We start from the raw sequence: 21371 nt of genomic DNA, 5'->3' as shown, positions 1-21371 counted from the left end.
CAGCAGGTGTACTGCTCCACAGTAGGCAGCATGCAGACAGAGGACTTGAACCGAAAAGGCAGGTCTCAACATCTCTTACTCCACGAGTCTCAGAATCCATTTCTCTGGGGATCATAAGAATGCTCTCCTCCCCTCACCCCAGTTCTCCTCAGTCCTCTCAGAAGACTTCAGGGTGAATTTGGGAGGAGTGGCTGCCAGGCCAGAGGAGGAGCAGCCGGGACTGAGTCATGGCAGGAAATAGGAGGGAGGGAGTGATCCCCAGATAGCTGAATAAAAGGAGAAGGAGCCAGCCCCAAGGTTCACAACAGCGGTAACAGCAACCGGAGAAGCAGGCTCCCAGCAGCCCAGCCCTTCAGATCCAGATCTACCCGAGACGACCCACCTCCTGGGTGCCACTGACCAGTCCTTGCCCCAGGATGGGGACCATGCACAGAGCAGCCTTGGTCTTGGCCTGTCTGGCTGTTGCTTCTGTAGCCTCCTCTGAGGGAGGTGAGTTGGGGTTGGAGGCAGCATTGGGCAGAGGCCCTGGCCAGTGTGGGCCTGGTGCCTGGGTCCAGCCATCCTCTGAATGGCTCATCACCAGAAGGGTGATTGTCCACTTGGCCTTGGTCCAAGGTGGGCCTGGGTACTGGAGCCGAGGCTTTAACCAGGGAGGGGAGCAGGTGCACAGAGGGAGAGTTTCCTAGAGCTTGCTGCCGGAAGACATAAAACTGGAATAAAATGGACAATTCAGTGGGTGGCTAGACTCCCAGAGTGAGGGGATCTGCCTCAGTAAGATGTATATATGGGGCCTGTCAGGCAGGGGAGAGAGAAAGAATGGGGCCCCCTGGCTACTCAAAACTGATTTGCTGACCCAGAGAGCCTGGACTGCTTCCCTGCCTGGTTAGGAGAGGAGTGGAGAGGGTGTCCGTCCACAGGGGACCAGACACACTCTATCTAGCACACACATAATCTGCTGGATGCTGGACAAAGTGCTAGCAAGGGAAACTATTGAGTGCCACAGATCTGGTCTGTATCTGGAAGGCCCGTCTGTTCCTCCCAGGTGCTAGTCTTTGGTGACTGCACATCAGCTATAGGCGATACCTTTCCCTGCAGCTGTGGGGCAGTTTGCCTCAGGGGTTTTGAATCATCCCAGTCCCCAGGTCCTAAACTGAAACCTAAGCTAAGGAGGATCTGGGACCAGCTGAAGGAGAGGCACATAAACTTCAGTGTGGGCTTATTATGAGAAGGCCCACAGATGTTTAAAGGGCCTAGAGGAGGTAAACAGATGAGACCCCAACTAGTTCAAAGTTGGGACTTGCTCCTGTAGAAAACTAGAGAAGCATCAGAGCTGAGAGGCTGAGAGGAGGAGAACTCAGGAGCCCTGAGGAAGAGACACTGACAGATTAGGGTTTCCACCACCCCATTCCTCCCACCCCAGCCCCATGTCACATTCCCTTCAAGCCTGGACTCAGGAAACCCAAGGCTTTGAGCCTGGTGGAGGTGAGGCTGTCAGAATATCATGGCTTTCTCAGAACCCAATCAGTCACACCTAGGTGGGTTTGGGGAGGGGGGGTGTGGATTGATTAGGGGACATGGGACAGGAGCAGTACGGAAAGGCTTCTGGTGTCTTGGTCATCTTGCCTACACCCTTGATGTCTACTGTCCCTGCATCTTGCGCTTGGGGCCAAGAAAGGGCTCCTCAGATCCACCCTGACTCCCCCCTCTTCTTTCAGACTTCAAGGCTCAAGGGCAGAGGGAGCTGGGGCCAGAACCCCTCACCTATCACATTCAAGAAGGTGAGAGTTTGGGTGAGCAGCATAGGATTGGGGGGGAGGGGAAGGAGAAACTGTCCACTCTATCTCCCCTCTTACCTCTAGTTGGCTATGCAGCACCCCCCTCCCCACCCCAGACCCGAGCCCTCCCCATGGATCACCCTGACACCCCTCAGCCTGGCTTTCACTTTGAGGGACAGAGTGAAGGTAAGTCCACCATGCACCCTTCTCAGTTACCCACTCCCTCCCCCCCCCGCCCCCCCCGCCCCCCCTCCCCCCCCCCCCCCCCCCCCCGCCCCAGGTTGCTGGTTGGGCTTACTTCCCCTTCTTCAGATGGGGAGGGGTGAGGAGGCCCTGCCCATTCCTCACTCTGGTTACAAGGCGGGGGCGGGGGGGGGGGGGTCACTCACATACTCCTCCTTCTGTAGTACAGCCCCCTCCCGCTCAGGAAGCCAACCCTGCCCAAGAGGAGGAGCTGCCCCCTCCCCAACTCCCCATGGGAAAGAAAGGTGAGTGCTTGCCCATCCCCCTCCTCCCCCTGCCACTACAATCGTGCTGCCATCAGTCTGACCCTTGCTTCTTTGTGCCCTCACTCCTGTCTTGCAGTGGAGTCCCCTCTCCCTCAGGAAGCCATCCCCCTCCAAGAAGAGCTGCCCCCTCACCAGGCCCCTGTTGAACAGAAGGAAAGTAAGTGACTCCCTCTCCTCTTCACCCTCCCCACTGATGCGCGTGGGCTTTGGGGGCTCTGCCACTCACTCGCTGTGTAACCTTGGGTAAGTTATCTCCCCAAGCCTTAGTTTCCTCATCTGGGAAAATGGGGAAACAAGACCTCTTTTATAAAGTTATGAGATTAAGTGGCATAAAAGGCGCATTTTGTTTTCTCTTGTGTCTGTACTGACTTCCTCTTTATGAGTGGCAACTGGCCACGTCCCCCTCTTCTAGTCCATCCCAACATGGCTTCTGTTTACACATCTGCTTCCACCCTAGTAGACCCACCTTTCCCACCTCAGGAGGAAATGACCTTCCCATCTAAGCAGAGAGAGGGTGAGTGACAGCTCTGGTCTGTCCGTGCCCCTGATTTAGTGCTCAGGGCCCTGGGGTGGGAAGCCTGAAACTTGGGAGGCAGCACAGGGGAGCAGGTCTGACTTGTGGGGACTGTAAGAGTGACACCTTTCATGCCCCACTTCTCTTCCCTTTCCATCAGCCATTCTGAAGGTAAAAGCCACAAGTTTATGTCTGTGTCTTTCCCCCTGTATCCTCCCAACCCTTTCTCCTCAACCCCAAGTTCTTTCAGTCCTCCCAGCTCATCCAGACTTTCTCTATTCCTCTACTCGTTCTCCTTCCCTGTTTTCCCCATTCTAGAAAAGCCTTTCATGGAACATAGCCCCCCAGAGCCTGAGTCTTGGAATCCAGCCCTGCACTGCCAACAGGGCCGGTCCCCAGGGGGCTGGGGCCACCGGCTGGACGGCTTCCCCCCTGGGCGACCTTCTCCAGACAATCTGGACCAGATCTGCCTTCCTACTCGCCAGCATGTGATGTACGGCCCTTGGAACCTACCACATTCTGGCTACTCCCACCTTACTCGCCAGGGTGAGACCCTCAATTTAGTGGAGACTGGATATTCCCGCTGCTGCCGCTGTCACAGCCACGCACACCGCTTGGACTGTGCAAAACTTGTGGTAGGTGTTAGGCTCTTGGTGCTGGGACTTGTCCTTTAACCTCCAGACAGTGTGTGTGTATGTGTGTGTGTGTGAAGGACTAGAGGCCTCGGCCTTGGCACGTAGGAACCCCAGGTCCCTTTTGTTGGCCCTACCATGGGCCTCCTTAGTGTGCTGGAAGGGCAGAGAACAGCCTCTGCTTCTTTCTTATCTACCTGCCCAGGGTCCTTTTCTGGAGCCTGGGAGGAGGACAGGAATGTGGACAATGGGCTGCTGGGCTGATCCATCCCTCTTGCTCTAGTGGGAGAACGCAATGATCCGATTCTGTGAGGCCGAGTTCTCGGTCAAGACCCGACCCCACTGGTGCTGCAACCGGCAGGGGGAGGCTCGATTCTCCTGCTTCCAGGAGGAAGCTCCCCGGCCGCACTACCAGCTCCGGGCCTGCCCCAGCCACCAGCCTGGTATTTCCTCGGGCCCCGAGATGCCTTTCCCCCCTGGGGTACCCACTCTGGACAACATCAAGAACATCTGCCACCTAAGACGCTTCCGTTCTGTGCCACGCAACCTCCCAGCTACTGACCCCATCCAAAGACAGCTGCAGGCATTGATCCGGCTAGAAGGGGAGTTCCAGCGCTGCTGCCGGCAGGGGAGCAACCACACCTGTATGTGGAAGGCTGTAAGTGGGCGTCCCAGCCCCCCAAGAGCCTGTCTGCCTGCCCACCCATCTCCGACCTCTGATCCTGCCGGTCCAACCATCCGTGTACCTCCCCACTGTGAGCTCGTCTGCCCGTTCGTCTGCTTGCAAGTGTCCATCCATCCACTGTCTTCGTCATCTGCGTCTGTTCATCCTAAGCCTTCATCCTGCACTCCTGGCCTCGTCCACCCCGCGATCCCACACATGCACCCGTGTGCCATCCATCCGTCCAGCTCTGGCCTCACCTGACCCCCTCGTCTACCACTCCAGCTCATCTCCCGTGGCCCGTGCCAAGCCTCATTTGTGCTTCCATCCCTTCCTCCTTCCCAACACCATACATCCATGCCCTCTGGTTCTTTGTCCTTCCCTTTCGGCACCTGTGGCCGGGAGTCCCTCATCTCATAGTGTAGGGCAGTAGAGGGTCAGAAGAGAAGGGGCCGAGTGTCCAGACTTCTGACTTCCCTCTCTCTGGCCCACAGTGGGAGGATGCCCTTGATGGATACTGTTATCGGGAACAGTCTGTAAAGACCCACCACCACTCGTGTTGCCACTATCCTCCTAGCCCTGCCCGTGATGAGTGCTTTGCCCGTCGGGCTCCCTACCCCAACTATGACCGAGACATCTTGACCCTTGACCTCAGCCGAGTTACCCCCAACCTCATGGGCCATCTCTGTGGAAACGGAAGAGTTCTCACCAAGCAGTGAGTCTTGCCCGGTTCTTCCCTCTCTTCCCTTCCCCCAAACCTTCCTTCTGGGGCATCCTCTGGGGGCACTCTTGGTAAGAGCAAAACCATGGTCTCCAAGCACCATTTTGGTGCCTAGGGATGCATAAAGACCCTGACCCTTGCCTCTTTCCCACCAACATAGTAAACAGATTCCTGGGCTAATCCGGAACATGACTGCCCACTGCTGTGACCTGCCATTTCCAGAACAGGCCTGCTGTGCTGAGGAGGAGGTGAGTGAGGTCAGCAGGGCGGTCATAGTCTCCAAAGGAAAGCAGGGGAGGGGAGACAGAGGGCTAGCACTGCAGGCCACCCCTTCTCTTTAGTACCTCACACCCCCCGCCCACAGAAATAGAGGACTAGTGGGGAAGATCTTTTTCTTGGTTCCAGAAGTCTTCATTCTTTTTTTTTTTTTCTAATGTTCATTTATGGTTGAGAGAGAGAGAGAGAGAATGAGCAGGGGAGGGGCAGAGAGTGAGGGAGACACAGAATCTGAAGCAGGCTCCAGGCTCCGAGCTATCAGCCCAGAGCCTGATGTGGGACTCGAACTCACGAACTGTGAGATCATGACCTGAGCTGAAGTTGGACGCTTAACCCACTAAGCCACCTAGGCGCCCCCCAGAAGTCTTCATTCTGACCTGATCTGCTCCCTACCTCTAAGTTCTTATTATGCCTTCTCTGGGCCCCAAGCTTTAGGCATTTCCAGATGTGCACATATGTCTGTCACAAGGAATCTAGGTGTACAGGCAGCCTTGCATTCTCTCTGGCCCCAGGAAGGGATCCAGGGAGACAAGCCGAGAGCAAGGGGACTTTGAACACCCAAGTATTGATGCTTGACCTCCATCCAACACCTCCTTCCCCATCATCTCTGCTTTACTTTTCTCCTTCATCAGAAATCAGCCTTCATTGAGGACCTGTGTGGCCCCCGACGTAACTTCTGGCGAGACTCTGCTTTCTGCTGTAACCTGAGTCCTGGAGATGACCAGACCAACTGCTTCAACACTTACTATCTGAGGAATGTGGCTCTAGTGGCTGGAGACACTGGGGATGCCAAGGGCCAGGGGGAGCAAGGCCAACGCCGGGAAGAAATATCAGCCCCACCCCCTGAGCCCAAGAAAGAGTGAGTCACCCAGAGCCTCAGAGGATCAGATTGGGGGAACCCCACCCTCCTTGAACATTCATTACAGTAAACACCTCTTGGATTTGCCATCCTCATTGTCTTTAACGTCTCACATACAAACACACCCTTCTAAGCCTGGTAGGATTTTCTTCAGTGACTGGCCCCAGAGGCCCACTGTCCTGCCCCCATTGACTGAGCAGAACCATTCCACAGGCTATGATGGTACCATAACTCAACAGCTTAACTTCACTATTTGTCATCTTGAATTCATTAACATATTTGAACAACAGTGTCACCTTGTTAGCTAGCTATCATCATTTAAAGGCAAAAGATATGGTTTCATGTCTTGGGTAAGCCCCCAAAGTGCCATAACCCAGCCCTACATTTTAAAATCTTCACTCTTGGAGTCCATACTTTGATTCATACCATATCCATTTACTGAACGCCTACCGATGTACACTATGCTAGACGTGGGGGATACACATCCAGAAAACACTGCCCCTTCCATCAAGTTGCTCATAACCCAGGAGCCTAACAGGTGTGTTAAGTTGTGTTGCAGGGGGCTGCCAGATAGCCTGGTCCGAGGTGGGAGTAGGGCTGAGGGCTGTATGTATATACTGGGGAAAGCCTCTGAGCGGGGGAGGTCGGAGTAGTAGTATAAGGTGCAGGGGGCAGGTAAGTCTCAGGCAGGACAGCTCAGGCAGAGAAGCACTAAGGCTGAGAGGGCCTGAGGCTTTGGTGGTCTCCCTTCCAGATGTGGCTGGAATGATAAGCAGGAGGTCATCACAAATGTCTCCTCCGCAAGGGTTTAAAAGTGCATCTTGGCACCTCTGCCCACGAAGGCACTGGCGGTTTCAAGCAGGGTTCAGATCTGCCTTTTGCAGCGTCTGTTAGGCAGCCAGCCTGGCAGGAACCCGGAAGTCCAGTTAGGAGAGTATCGCGCCCACGCCTGAGGGGAGGGGCAGGACTCTTCAGCCCTCGGAGGCTGCCCCCAAGAAACAGGAGCTGGAAGAATCAGAAAGAAGACTCGTATCTATCTCGTGGGGACAAGTCTCCAGAAAGCGGGACTTCCCTGGTCCCAGTTATGACTGTGGGGGTGAGGCAAGGACCGCCGTCCTGCCCCAACTAGGAACAAGCTGAACCCCAGCAGCTCCCAAACAGACACCTGCCTCTCGGTTCTCCCCAGCCTCTTATTTATTTACGTTGCCGGATGGCTGTTTCTAACGAAGCAGCGTCTTGGCAGCTCCCTCGCCTGTCCTTCAGCACCACGCTCAACCAGCGAGAGAGGTCGGCACCTAGTCCCACTCCTGCGCGGGCAACCGGGGCCTAGGGCTTGGGTCACGTGTTCAAAGAACGTCTCCGCGCCTGCGCGAGCGGCCGGCGGATGTCCAGGGATCCTCCCGAAAGCCGCTGGGACCCGGGGCCTGAGCCAGGCAAGGCCGGGCCCAGTCCTCCGCTCACCCTGCCCGCGCGTGGCTCCGCCTAGGTTGGGATCAGGAAGGGGGCGGGTCCGCCGGCAGGGACGTCTCCAAAGGGCTGTGTCCCTTCGTGAGCTTCCCGGAGGTGCTTTACGGCTGCGTTTGCAAAGCGCAGCGCCAAGTACTGGAGGGCGAGTCAGAAAGGTAGGATCGCCCTCCCCACCCCTACAAGGTTACAGTCTACAGGATGGACAGGGAGGGAACCGGGAACGCGATAGTAAGCCGCGGTAATGAAAGACCATCAGGCTCTAAATAGATTGCAGGCTTCGTGAGCTGAGAGTTAAAAGAAGTAATTCTCTCTGGGGATCAGGGTAGGTGGTTGTGGATTGAGCTCAGAAGCATGGATAGGATTGATGTTAGTTACCAAGAAAAAGGGAAAGTGTTCACATTTACGGCACTTAGTTATATAGATAAACTATTAAAGTATAATTTATTAAGCTCAGGGCAGTGGATAAAGGAGCCAGAGCCCCTAACTACTTGTTGGGGCCGTTGAAGGCTTCAAGAAGGAATTCAAGTTTGGGTAGGATTTTGCAGGAAGAGAAGGGGAGAGTGTACAAAGCCCTGGATGTGTGCAGAGTTCCGCTGAAGTAAACAGAGTGTCCGTTTTGTGTCAGGTAGAGTATTCTTAGGTGGTGAGACTAAGTATTCTGGCCATAAAGAAGACCAAACAAAGCACTGCCCTCAAGGATTTTTATCTCTGTGGAGACTTGAATATTTAATGATTAGATGTATTCTCAGGATTCTCTGGGAGTCTCCTAGCTTTCAGGGAGGTCTTCGCGGAGGCGGCAATAAAGCAGAAAGTGTGATTGGTATATTTGAAGAGCCAGTAAGTAGTAAAAATGATGTGGGTGGGTAACTGGGCAGGAGATTGTAAATTTAAGGGTAGTCATACTTTCTGGCAGATCTTGAAGGACTATGGAAGTCATGCCAATCTGGGTATAAGCAACTGTAAAATATTGCAAAAGAAAAGTGATGTGAACAGACTTCTTAAAAAGATAAATTAGATGGACAGACGAATAGATAAGCTAGAGAAAGGATAGCGATGGGGACCAGTTCAGAGGTTGAAATTGTAGCTCATTATATCAGTCAAATGAGAAATTTTGAGATCCAGAGCTTTAATGGTACAGGGAGAGGATATCTGTTAGAGATATTTAAAAGATGAGAGTGAAAGAACCTGCCTGCTGCCAGAGATACCCTAAATTTGAGATTTGGGTAACTGTAAGGTAAGATGTACAGGAGGAGGAGGAGCAGGGTTTCCAGGAGGAGGACGATGAGTTCAGTTTTGGGGTCTTCAATGGTTGGTGTCCTTAGTGAAAGAATCTTTAGAAGGTAGATGTTAGGGGCACCCGGGTGGCTCAGTCGGTTGAGCATCAGACTCTTGATTTCTGCTCAGGTCATGATCTCACTATCGTGAGATAGAGCCCTGAGTCAGGCTCTGCATGGAGCCTGCTTGAGATTCTCTTTCTCTCTCCCTCTGCCCTTCCCATGCGCATGCGTGCACAACTCTGTCTCTCTAAGATGACTGACTGACTGACTGAATGAATAAATAAATAAATATATATATAAATAAATAACATTTTTAAAAAGAAGGAAGATATTAAAAGCTGCATTCTAGAGGCACCTGGCTGGGTCAGTCAGAAGAGCCTGTGACTCTTGATCTCTCGGTTGTGAGTTCAAGTCCCACATTGGGTGTAGAGATTATAAATAAGTAAGCAACCTTTTTTTTTTACAAGGCCTAATTCTAGGGAATTGAGTATGAATGGGAGGTGAAGAGGGGGAGGCAGCATGTGCAGCCTGCTTTTTGAATGTGCTTCTGTCCTCTAGACCAGTAGCCTACAAGACATGACACTTGGAAGTCTCTTAGATCCCACACATTCAGCTTATTCAATGTGGGAAGATATAAAAAAGAAAATGTAGCAGTAAGTGTGTTGTAGAACCTATATGGTAGCTATATGGGTGTTCACTATACAGTCTGTCAACTTTTCTGCAGTTTTGAAGTTTTTCATAAAATATTGGGAAAGATAATATCTCTACCCTCCAACTCTTCCTACCCCAGTGGGCCCCATCTCAGTAAACAGAACCACCATCTATTCTGTTGTTTAGGCAAGAGACCTGGGAATCACTTTCCTTCTCCCTTCTATTCCAGGCAGTCACCAAATCTCCTAAATAGCTCTTAAATCTGTCAACAGTGCGGGTGCCTGGGTGGCTCAGTCAGTTAAGCTTCTGACTTCAGCTCAGGTCATGGTCTTGCAGTCTGTGAGTTCAAGCCCTGTGTAGGGCCCTGTGCTGACAGTTCAGAGCCAGGAGCCTGCTTCAGATTCTGTGTCTCCCTCTCTCTCTGCCCCTTCCCTGCTCATGCTCTGGCTGTCTCAAAAATGAATAAATGTTGGGGCGCCTGGGTGGCTCAGTCGGTTAAGCGTCCGACTTCAGCTCAGGTCACGATCTCGCGGTCCGTGAGTTCGAGCCCCGCGTCGGGCTCTGTGCTGACAGCTCAGAGCCTGGAGCCCATTTCACATTCTGTGTCTCCCTCTCTCTCTGCCCCTCCCCCGTTCATGCTCTGTTTCTCTCTCTCTGTCTCAAAAATAAACGTTAAAAAAAATTTTTTTTTAAAATGAATAAATGTTAAGAAAAAAAAAAGTTTAAATCCATCAACAATGGAGTTGTACCTTATACCAAATTTAGGTTCTAAAAGCAGTACATAAGGCAAAAGTTACATAGTGAACATAACCTTTGGAAATCCCTTAAATCACTCAGAAGATACAGTAGCCATATTCTTATGTGCACAACTCTGTACACAAAATGTATATATAAGTATATATGTACATAGTAAGGTACAGTATGTGATAAGGGTATATAATATAACATTAAGGTATTTTTAACTTCATAAAAAAAGGGAGATTGGGGCACTTTGGTAGCTCACTTGGTTGAGCACCGACTTTGGCCTAGGTCATGATCTCAGTTTTGAGCCCCACCGCGGATTCTGTGCTGACAGCTCAGAGCCTAGAGCCTGGAGCCCGCTTCAAATTCTGTCCCCCCACCTCTCTCTGCCCCTCCCCCTCTCATGCTCTGTCTCTGTCTCTCAAAAATAAATTAAAATGTATAAAAAATTATTTTAAAAGTCCCCTTTTATTCTAGTTTGCTAAGAGTTTTGTTTTGGTTTGTTTTTAAAAATTGTTAATTTCTAGCCCCAATATGGGGCTCGAACTCAACCCTGAGATCAAGAGTTGGACACTCTACCAACTGAGCCAGCCAGGCACACTCACTAAGAGTTTTGTATCATAAATATATGTCAAATTGTATTAAATATTTTCCCTGCAGCTATGGGGAGGATGCATGATTTTTCTTGTTTGGTTTGTTAATATGGTAAATTCATTAATTGATTTTTTTTTAAGTTAAACTTAGCTTGTATTACTAAAATAATAATAAACACAACTTGGACATGATGTGTCATTCGTTTTTATATATTGCTGGATTCAACTTCCTACTGTATGTTTTAGAATTTTTGTATAATTTTTCATGAATGGGATTTACCTGTGTTTATCTTCCTCATACTGCCTTTATCAGTTTTTAGTAACAAGATGACATATTTCGTGGTTTTTATGAGGTGGTCAGTTAGATGCAGCCACAGAAGAGACAGAACGGGGGCAGGGGGGATCTCACAGGTCCTAGAAACAGGAGACACAAAGCCATTTTTGTAGATTAAAAAAAAAAAACAAAAAACAAAAACAAAAAACTTTCACATTGGAAAGACACCAAAGTCAGGAGGCAGAAGGGATGTGAGAAGGTTTAGGCTACAGACTTTATTGGGGTTTCTGGGGAAAAGGCAAGGCAGGGAAGGGTTTAGAACTGACTAGTTGGAATAATTTTGACCAGCTTTGGATTAGAGGGCTGGTCCCTAGCTGCCTGGCACCTAGCCCTGGGATGATTAAGGCAGAGGAGTATTGCCTCCTGGAGTGAAAAAGGCAGGACAGAGGAGGGACAGCTCTGGATGATGCTCTCAGCTGGGCCATCTCTTAAGAATTGTCTCTCAGGGCGCCTGGGTGGTCAGTGGGTTAAGCATCTGACTCTTGATTTCAGCTCAGGTCACGGTCGGACTCTGTGCTGACAGCATAGGGCCTCCTTGGGATTCTCTGTCTCCCTCTCTTTCTGGCTCTCCCCTGCTCACGCTCTCTCTTTCAAAAATAAACATTAAAGAGAAGAAGAAGAAGAATTGTCTCTCCCAAGCCGGAAAAAATTCTTCTAGAATGTCAAAACGTAGTAATATATAGAAAGTTTTACGTTATTTAAACTGGTGCATTATCTAGTTGAATCCATGGAACAGGTGAGCTCAGGGTCCTCCTATTCCATCTTCCCTTTCTTCAAAAGTTTTAAAAATATATTTTATATTTTATACAAAAATTAATAATTTTTTATAAATATTAAATGTAAAAACATATTTACAATATATTGTATTGGGCTCAAAATAAGTTGGCGAAAGTAATTACTACTTTTCTCTGAAAGGGTTTGCACAATACTGACCTCATTGTCTTCTGTAAATATTTGATAGTTTGATAGAAGTTGCTGAGGAAGCCATGTGGGACGGGGAAAATTTTAAACTGGTGTGTAAATTCATTTAAGTTACTGGTCTTTTCAGAATTCCTATTTTTTCCTTGGGTATTTTATAAACTGTCTTTTTCCCCCTCGGGGATGTATCCATTCCATAAAAATTTTCCAGTGCTTTAGTGTCAAGTTCCTAATATCCTCTTGGTTTCTTCTGAAGGTCTGCAGGGACTATAGTAATGCCCTGTTTTTCATTTTCATTCCTTACAGGGTTCATTTGTGTCTTCTCTCTCTCTCTCTCTCTCTCTCTCTCCCTTTGTTTTCTTTTTCATTTGACCAAAGGTTGATCAGTTTCATTAGTCTTCTCATAGTACCAGCTTATTTTATTTTTATTCTATTGTGTGTAATGTATGCTTTCAATTATCTTTATTATTCCCTTATTTCTAATTTCATCAAGTTTAACTTGCTGTTTTTCTACTTTTTGATGCATCTAAGTTCATTAATTTTCAAATTTTCTTCTTTTCTGATTTAACTATGTAAGGCTATAAATTTCCATCAATAGCTTGTAACCCACAACCTTTGATATGTAATATTTTTTAATTCTTTATTTCAGGCTTTGTAATTTAATTCTGATTTCTTCTTTGATTCATGAGTTATTTAGAAGCATATTATTTTATTTCCAAACATCTGGGGTTTTTTAGCTGTCCTTTTGTTTCTGATGTCTAACATAATTGTGTCGTGCCTAACAAATGAACTCTGGATGATTTTAACCCTTTGGATTTGTTGAAACTCGCTTTATGGCTTAGTATATGGTCACTTATAAATACTTTGTGTGTGTTTGAAAAGAATGTGTATTTTTGCAGTTTTTCAGATATAGTATTCTATATATTTGTTTGGTACATATAGTTAGTAATATTATTCAAATCTTCTAAATCTTTACTGATTTTCTTATCTATTGAAAGAGTATGTGAAAATCTCTACTATGATCAGGTATTTGTTTACTTTAGTTTTTGCTTTAAATACATTGAGATCATGTTATTGGGTACAAAAAATTAGAATTATTATATATTCCTGGTAAATTGAACCCTTGAACTTTTTGTTTCTTAAACCATTGAACCTTTTTATAATTATGAAGTATCTTTATCTTTAGTAAAGAGCATAACAGTTGGATCTAAAAAAAAAAAAAAAAGTCCTGGGACACCTGGGTGGCTCAGTTGGTTGAGCATCTGACTTCAGCTCAGGTCATGATCTTACAGTTCGTGAGTTTGAGCCCTGTATCAGGCTCTGTGCTGACAGCTTAGAGCCTGGAACCTGTTTTGGATTCTGTGTCTCCCTCCCTCTCTGCCCCTCCCCTGCTCACACAGTCTCTCTCCATTTCTTCCTTCCTTCCTTCCTTCCTTCCTTCCTTCCTTCCTTCCTTCCTTCCTTCCTCCCTCCCTCCCTCCCTCCCTCCCTCCCTCCCTCCCTGGGATGTAATTCGATTACCATATAACTCACTCATTTAAAGTATACAGCTAGGAGTGCCTGACTGGCTCAGTTGGTAGAACATGCAGGTCTTGATCTCAGGATTGTGAGTGCGAGCCCCACATTGAATGTAAAATAAAAAAAAGTAAAATAAATAAATAAATAAATAAATAAATAAAGTATACAATTAAATGGGTTTTTAAATTTTTTTAAATGTTTTTATTATTTTTTTTTTAATTTTTTTTTCAACGTTTTTATTTATTTTTGGGACAGAGGGAGACAGAGCATGAACGGGGAAGGGGCAGAGAGAGAGGCAGACACAGAATCGGAAACAGGCTCCAGGCTCTGAGCCATCAGCCCAGAGCCTGACGCGGGGCTCGAACTCCTGGACCGCGAGATCGTGACCTGGCTGAAGTCGGACGCTTAACCGACTGCGCCACCCAGGCGCCCCAATGTTTTTATTATTTTTAACGTTTATTTATTTTTGGGACAGAGAGAGACAGAGCATGAACGGGGGAGGGGCAGAGAGAGAGGGAGACACAGAATCCGAAGCAGGCTCCAGGCTCTGAGCTATCAGCACAGAGCCCGATGCGGGGCTCGAACTCACAAACAGTGAGATCGTGACCTGAGCCAAAGTTGGATACTTAACCAACTGAGCCACCCAGGCGTCCCTAAGTGGGTTTTTAGTATATTCACAAAAGTTGTGCAACCATTGCCACAAATTTTAGAACATTTTTATCATCCCAGAAACAGACCCTTTATCATTTAGATGTCACCTTCATTCCCCGTATCTACCCCCCAGCCCCTGCCTGTCACCCCTCAGTGACCATTAATCTACTTTCTGTCCTTATAGATCTTTTCCTATTCTGTCAATTCCACGTAAAAGGAATCATTCAATATGTCGCCTTTTATGTCTACCTCCTTTTATTTAGCGTATTTTCAAAGTCCATCCATATTGCAGCATATATCAGCACTTCGTTCCTTTTTATGGCTGAATAGTACTCCGTTGTGTGGGTATAACACATTTTATCCATTCATTGGCTAATGGACGTTTCAGTTCCATTTTTTTTTCTATTATTCTACCATGAATATTCATGTACAAGTTTTTATGAGAACAAATGTTATCATTTCTCTTGGGTCATACCTAGGGGCAGAATTTTGGGGTCATAGAGTGATCCTATGTTTAACCTTTGAGGAACTACCAAATTGTTTTCCAAAGTGACTGTACTGTTTTACATTCCCAGCAGCAGTATGTGAGGTTCCAGATTTCCACATCCTCATCAACCTCGCTATTAACTGTCTTTTCTTATTTTAGCATTCTGGTGGGTGTGAGATGAAGTACTTTTCATTGTAGTTTTGATTTGCATTTCCCTACTGGCTAATGATGGATGTTGAGCATCTTTCTAAGTGTTTATTCGCCATTTATATGTCTTCTTTGTTTGTTGTTTTAATTGTTTTAATGTTTCTTTATTTATTTTGAGAGAGAGAGCACTAGCAGGGGAGGGGCAGAGAGAGGGAGAGAAAAAAATCCCAAGCAGGCTCCTTGCTGCCAGCGTGGAGCCCGATGCAGTGCTTGGTCTCACTACCATGAGATCATGACCTGAGCTGAAGTCAAGACTCAGATGCTCAACCCACTGAGCCACCCAGGGGCCCCTGTGTGTCTTCTTTGGATTAATGTCTATTCAAATCCTTTGCCCATTACTTAACTGGTTATTTGTCTTTTTACTACTGAATTGTAAGAGTTCTTTATATATTCTCATTAAAAGTCCTTTATCATATATATGATTTGCAAACATTTTCTCCTACTCTGTAGATTGTCTTTTCACTTATTTGTTTTAAGTAAACTCTACCCCCAATGTGGGGCTTGAACTCATGACCCCAAGATCAAGAGTTGCATGTTCTACTAACTGAGCCAGCCAGGTGCCCTTGCGTTTTCACTTTCTTGATGGTATCCTTCGAAGCACAAAATTTTAAATTTCATATAGTCTAATCTATTTTTTCTTTAGTTGTTTATGCTTTTGGTGTTATATCTAGAAAACCATTGCCTAACCTGAGGTCACAAAGATTTATTCCTGTGATTGTTTTCTTCTAAGAATTTTATATTTTTAGGTCTTTGTCCCATTTAGAGCTGATTTTTATATATCACATGAGGTAGGGGTCCACTTTTATTTATTTGTATGTGGATATACAATTGTCCCAGAATTGTTTATTGAAAAGACTTTTGTCCCTATTGAATTTTTGGCACCATGTTGAAAATCAATTGACCATAAATGTGAGGTTTTATTCTGGACTCTGAATTCTGTTCCACTGACCTGTCTGTTTACCCTTATGCCATTACCACACTGTCTTGATTCCTGTAGCTTTGGAGTAAGCTTTGAAATCAAGAAGTGTGGGTCCTTTGAATGTTGTGGCTTTTAATTTTTTTAAATGTTTATTTATTTTTGTAAGAGAGAGAGCAAGCAGGGGAGGGGCAGAGAGAGAGAGTGAGAGAGAGAGAATCCGAAGCGGGCTTCACGCCCAACACAGGGCTCTAACTCACAGACCATGAGATCATAACCTGAGCTGAAGTTGAATGCTTAATCTACTGAGCCACCAAGGCACCCCTGTTGTGACCTTTAAAGGTAATTTGTCTGTTTTATTCTGACCGCTTTTACTATTTTCTCCTTGTCTTTGCTTTTCTGCAGTTTCACTAATGTGTAAGGCAGTGAATTTTGTATTTATCCTGCTTAGGATTTGTTGGATTCTTAAATGTATGATTTATTTTTTTTTTGTTTTTTGTTTTGTTTTTTTTTTTTATTTTTTTTTTCAACGTTTATTTATTTTTGGGACAGAGAGAGACAGAGCATGAACGGGGGAGGGGCAGAGAGAGAGGGAGACACAGAATCGGAAACAGGCTCCAGGCTCTGAGCCATCAGCCCAGAGCCCGATGCGGGGCTCGAACTCCCGGACCGCGAGATCGTGACCTGGTTGAAGTCGGACGCTTAACCGACTGCGCCACCCAGGTGCCCCTTAAATGTATGATTTAATGTGTTTCATCAACTCTGGAAATTTTTGAGCCATTGTTTCATCAATTATTGCCTATGTCCATTCTTTCCTTTCCTTTCGGACTCTGCTTAGACCTTTTCATTGTGATATCATGTCTCTTACCCGCCCCTCTGCATTTTCTTTTTTTCCCATTATGCATCATTCTTGGTATTTCCTTCTGACCTGTATTCCAGTTCATTAATTTTTCCTTTACTATTTCTAATCTGCTGGTAAAATTCTTTCAGTTCTTAATTTTGGTTATTGTAGTTTTAAGTTCCAGAATTTACATTGTTCCCCCTGTTTAACATTTGTAATATCATTTTTTTTTAATTTTTTTTAACATTTATTTATTTTTGAGACAGAGAGAGAGAGAGCATGAACAGGGGAGGGTCAGAGGAAGAGGGAGACATAGAATCTGAAACAGGCTCCAGGCTCCGAGCTGTCAGCACAGAGCCTGACGCGGGGCTCGAACCCACAGACCGCGAGATCCTGACCTGAGCCGAAGTCAGACGCTTAACCGACTGAGCCACCCAGGCACCCCTGTAATATCATTTTTTAAAGTTCCTATTTCCCAGCCAAATTTTCCATTCTTGGATTTTATTGTTTTGTAATCTGTGCTGATCATTTCAATATCTGGAGACCCTATGAGTCTACTGCTATGACCTGTTGTACCTACTGTTCTTATTCATGCTGTCTGATGTCCTTGGGTTATCTTTGTGTACTGGACATTGTTTTTGAAAGTTATTTATAGAAATACCTTGAGGCTCAAGATAATAGTGTCTTTCTCTAAAAAGAACTTATTATTTACCAGCTCTTGAGGGCACTAGCAATCCAGAACCACCTGACTTTGAAATTTTCACCCTAGCCCCTCCATGCAGCCACAATTGCAGTTCAGCCTTTTCCAGAGCAAAGCCCCAGGGCATAAGCAACCTTCAGAAGAGACTTCACTTCTCCACTTTCCCCTCTTCAGTATATCAGCATCACAATTCAGCAATTCCTCAAATCTTGTTACTTCTCTGATGCTTTTTTTTTTTAAGTTTATTTATTTTGAGAGAGAGATAGAGAGAGAGAGAGAGAGAGAGAGCACACGCAAGCAGGGGAGAGGCAAAGAGAAGGAGAGAGAATCCCAAGCAGTCTCTGCATTGTTAACCCGGAGCCCAACGCAGGTCTGAACTCACGAACCATGAGATCATGACCTGAGCTGAAACCAAGAGTCGACACTTAACCGACCGAGCCACCTAGACACCCCACTGATGCTTTTAAGATGACTTTTTAAAAGTTTAAGTTTTATTGGTATGAAGGTTAATTTTATTTGAATTATCTAGGTGTCCATATCCAGAATTGGTAAACCCTTTAATCCTCATTTGAGGAGTCCGATAAGCAGCAATATCTTCAGAGAAGGTAGGATCCTCACTGTGCTACGGGATCGATCCTGGTTGGACTAAGTGAGTCATGGTAACCCCCTTTTTCTATGCCTGAGGTGGGCATATGACCCACTTTTGGGGGGAAAAAAGAGAAAAAACTCCTGGGAATTTGTGGGTGAATTCTTGTGCCCTTCTGAAAGAGAGCTGCTGGGGGACCAGAACCCCTTCTCTTCTTTGTGCTTCGGAATGATGTTGTGTAAGTCACGCTTGAATCTATGGCAACCCTTTTATGACTGAGGGAAAAGCTAAGAAATTTGTAGGGATATCAGTGATATTGATATTGATATTGTTGAGCTATCTAAAAGCCCTGAAACTCTTTGCTTCTAGACCTTCTTCTTCTTCTTCTTCTTCTTCTTTTTTTTTTTTTTGACAAAGGGCTCTGATTTCTTTTCTTTTTTTTTTTTTTTTAATGTTTATTTTTGAGAGAGGGAGAGAGTGAGCATGGAGGGCAGAGAGAGAGGTGGGAAGACACAGAATCTAAACCAGGCTCAAGGCTCTGAGCTGTCAGCACAGAGCCCGATGTGGGGCTTGAGCCCACGGACCATGAGATCATGACCTGAGTCAAAGTCGGACACTTAATTGACTTGAGCCACCCAGGCGCCCCTTTGCTAGACTTCTTAAGGAAATAATAAACATCCTTATGGTTTCACTGTCGGTCAGATTTTCTGTTGTGTGCAGCCCAAAGCATTCCAAACTGACATATCATCCTTCAGGACTCAGCTTGAAAGGCCACCACTTCAGGGAGGCCTTCCTGAAATCCCCACATCAACACATTTAGTGTCCCTCATCATATTTGTAATTATTTGTGGAATGATAGTCTTTTTCTCTGGGCTGTAAAGTTCGTGGGAACAGAGACCACAGTCGGGTCCTAGAGCCCAGCCCAATGCCAGGCATGGTAGCCTCTAAATAAATAATTATCCAAAAAATAAAGGGTCAAGAGCCCAAGTACATGGAGAAACTGGATAAAAATCCTGGAGGCTATGAATTAAAATTTGTGCAATTATGTTTCTAACACATGAAAACTTTTAAAGCTCAAAGAATCATTACAGAAGGGTTGGAGTGGCCATCGTGAGAAAGGGTGTGAGTGTTTATCTGGTACAAGTAAGAGCTGCCAAGTAGTGTTAAAGACCCAGCTGGGATTAGACCCCATAAATGTGCATTGGCATAAATCGGCAGAATTATGAGATTTCTTCCAGCAGTGTTCAGCTGGCTAGATGTGTGAGAGAAGTGGGTAATTAAATTGATCCAAAGATGGGGATTCTCAGGATGGACTGCTTTTTGTTCTGTTCACTAGTGAAGTAAATAAAAGTAGCTATGGAATTTTATGTATTTACTTTTTTATTTTTTAAGTTTATTTATTTTGAGAGAGAGAGAGAGAGAGAGTGAGCACAAGTGGGGGAGGGGCAGAGAGGAGCAACAGAATCGCAAGCAGGCTCCGCGCCCACTGGCGCCCTTGGAATTTCATTTTTTAATTTTTATGTTTGTTTATTTTATTTTGAGAGGGAGAGAGAGTGTGTGCACGCATGTGTGTGAGTAGGGGAGGGGCAGAGGAAGAAGGAGAAAAAGAGACAATCCCAATGCCGGTCTCAGTCTCACCAAGGTGAGATCGTGACCTGAGCCCAAATGAAGAGTGCTTAACCGACTGAGCCACCCAGGCGCCCCCGACTTTTCACTCTCTCAATAAAGTAAATCTCTTAAAATTCAAAGCCATGCCCTTTTGTTCCAGACTGGAGAATATCCCCCGGCTGAAACACTCACCCCAGAAGTCTTTCCCATCACCCACTTACCCTGGAAAGGCTTGAGGAGGGGGGGGATCTGTGAATTTCTTAAGGGGTGTGAGTGTGTGTGCATGCACACATTTTCCTGGGGCGAGTGTTAAAGGGGTCTGTGATCGAGAAAGGCAAGAACCACTGATGTGGAGTTGGCTCCTAGGCACGGACCACTGTGTGGATCAGGGCTTGAGTGGTGAGTAGTCCCAGCCCTTGCTTATTGAAGAGAGGCCGTGTGGTACAGTGGTGGGCGTGCAGACTCCAAAGTCAGAGGCATGGGCTATGCCACGCAACTCCTTGGTTTTCTCCTCCATAAAGTGGAAACGATAATCACAGTTCCTTACCTCAGAGGGCTGGAACAAAGATTAAATGAGTTAGTGCAGGGGCACCTGGGTGCCTCAGTCAGTTAAGCTTCCAACTCTGGATTTCAGCTCAGGGTATTATCCCATAGTTCATGAGTTTGATCCCCACATCGGGTTCTGCACTGGCAGGTGCAGAGCCTACTTGGGATTCTCTCTTTCTCTGTCCCTCCCCCCCTTTCAAAATAAATAAACTTAAAACAATTTTTTTAAAGGGGCACCTCGGTGGCTCAGTCAGTTAAGCGCCTGGCTTTGGCTCAGGTCATGATCTCACAGTACATGAGTTCAAGCCCCATGTCAGGCTCTGTGCTGACAGTGCAGAGCCTGAAACCTGATTCAGATTCTGTGTTTCCCTCTCTCTCTGCCCTCCCCTGCTCACACTCTGTCTCTCTCTCTCAAAAAATAAATAAACATTAAAAAAAAACTTAAATTTTTTTTAAATAAATGAGTTAAATGCAAATGCTTAGCACCATGCCTGGTATTTAGTGAAAGCTGACTTTTATTATAGCTGATTGATGATGATGCATTGGGACACACATCCGAGGACAAAGACCTTGAATCAGGAGGCAGCGTTTGAAGGTACACAGCTGCTGCTGATTTGTGCAAAGCACGCAATCTAAGCATTCTCTCCCCTCTGACACTGTGTGACTCAGGGCAAACTCCTTAGCTGCTCTGTGCCTCAGGTATCTCACCTGTAATATGGAGATAATAATAGTAACTGCCTCGTGGGACTGTTGCCGGGGTTCTCTGCAGGCTTAGAGCAGTGACTCCAATTCAGTAAGTGCTTGGTTGTTTGTCTGATTTTTTAGGTAGGCTCCATGCCCAACGTGGGGCTTGAACTCATGACCCTGAGATTAAGAGTCACATGTGCTACGACTGGGCTAGCCAGGCGCCCCACTGCTGGCATTATTATTATCACTGTCTAGGTACATTCAGCCTCCTTATTCTGATAAGAGAGGCCCTTTCCAGGTGTTTCCCACAGCCTTCCCTCATGCTGAAACCTTCACAGCTCACAGCACCTTCATGCACACCATGTCTGCCTCACAGAGGCTGTACACAGTGAAGAATTAAGACTCAAAGGAAGTGACTAATCTAAGGTCTCTCCACCTGCCCCCTGCCTCATCGTATTTCCTTCCAAGAGTGTCCCCCCTGTCTCTCCCCAGTTTCCATCTGTAGCAATCCCACTCCTGAAACCCCACACCTTTCATAAAGCCTTCTCAACTCAGAATCCCTGTGTTGAACCCAACACACGACTCGTGGGTGCGTGTGCCTCACCGCCAGGCCTTCTTGCCCCTCTCACTGCACCTCTCTCCATTCTTTGCACCGCGAAGGCTCTCGCCAGAGAGCTGCAGGATGGAGGAGATCAA

The 21371-nt window shown here is 46.6% G+C and overlaps 1 protein-coding gene across 4 annotated transcripts; it reads left to right on the top strand.

The window, feature by feature from the left end:
• Window positions 1–297: 297 nt before the first annotated feature.
• Window positions 298–6036, top strand: ECM1 (extracellular matrix protein 1). Of its 4 annotated transcripts, none has more exons than XM_047085171.1 (11): window positions 298–489; window positions 1716–1778; window positions 1872–1961; window positions 2183–2263; window positions 2361–2441; window positions 2742–2798; window positions 3117–3433; window positions 3714–4088; window positions 4586–4806; window positions 4973–5060; window positions 5721–6036. In XM_047085171.1, the coding sequence occupies exons 1-11, from the start codon at window positions 417–419 to the stop codon at window positions 5949–5951; spliced, it is 1677 nt and encodes a 558-aa protein (XP_046941127.1). In that variant the 5' UTR covers window positions 298–416; the 3' UTR covers window positions 5952–6036. The 4 variants fall into 4 exon arrangements, with proteins under 4 accessions (XP_046941127.1, XP_046941126.1, XP_046941130.1 ...); XM_047085170.1 differs by having other exon boundaries at window positions 1860–1961; XM_047085174.1 differs by lacking the exon at window positions 1872–1961.
• Window positions 6037–21371: the final 15335 nt, after the last annotated feature.

The sequence above is a fragment of the Lynx rufus genome, unplaced genomic scaffold, assembly GCF_022079265.1.
Source record: "Lynx rufus isolate CCGP_SWC_20201006 ecotype Redwood Valley unplaced genomic scaffold, mLynRuf1.p SCAF_2, whole genome shotgun sequence".
NCBI classification, from domain to species: Eukaryota; Metazoa; Chordata; class Mammalia; order Carnivora; family Felidae; genus Lynx; species Lynx rufus.
Note: the sequence above shows the minus strand (reverse complement) of the source record. Positions and strands in the feature narration are given on the sequence as shown.

Excerpts from the sequence above, each read along its gene's own strand:
- ECM1 (XM_047085170.1), top strand. The coding sequence starts at position 417 with ATGGGGACCATGCACAGAGCAGCCTTGGTCTTGGCCTGTCTGGCTGTT. Across the intron at positions 1,779-1,859 it reads CACCTATCACATTCAAGAAG|TTGGCTATGCAGCACCCCCC; the intron begins GTGAGAGTTTGG and ends TCTTACCTCTAG. Across the intron at positions 2,799-3,116 it reads CCCATCTAAGCAGAGAGAGG|AAAAGCCTTTCATGGAACAT; the intron begins GTGAGTGACAGC and ends TCCCCATTCTAG.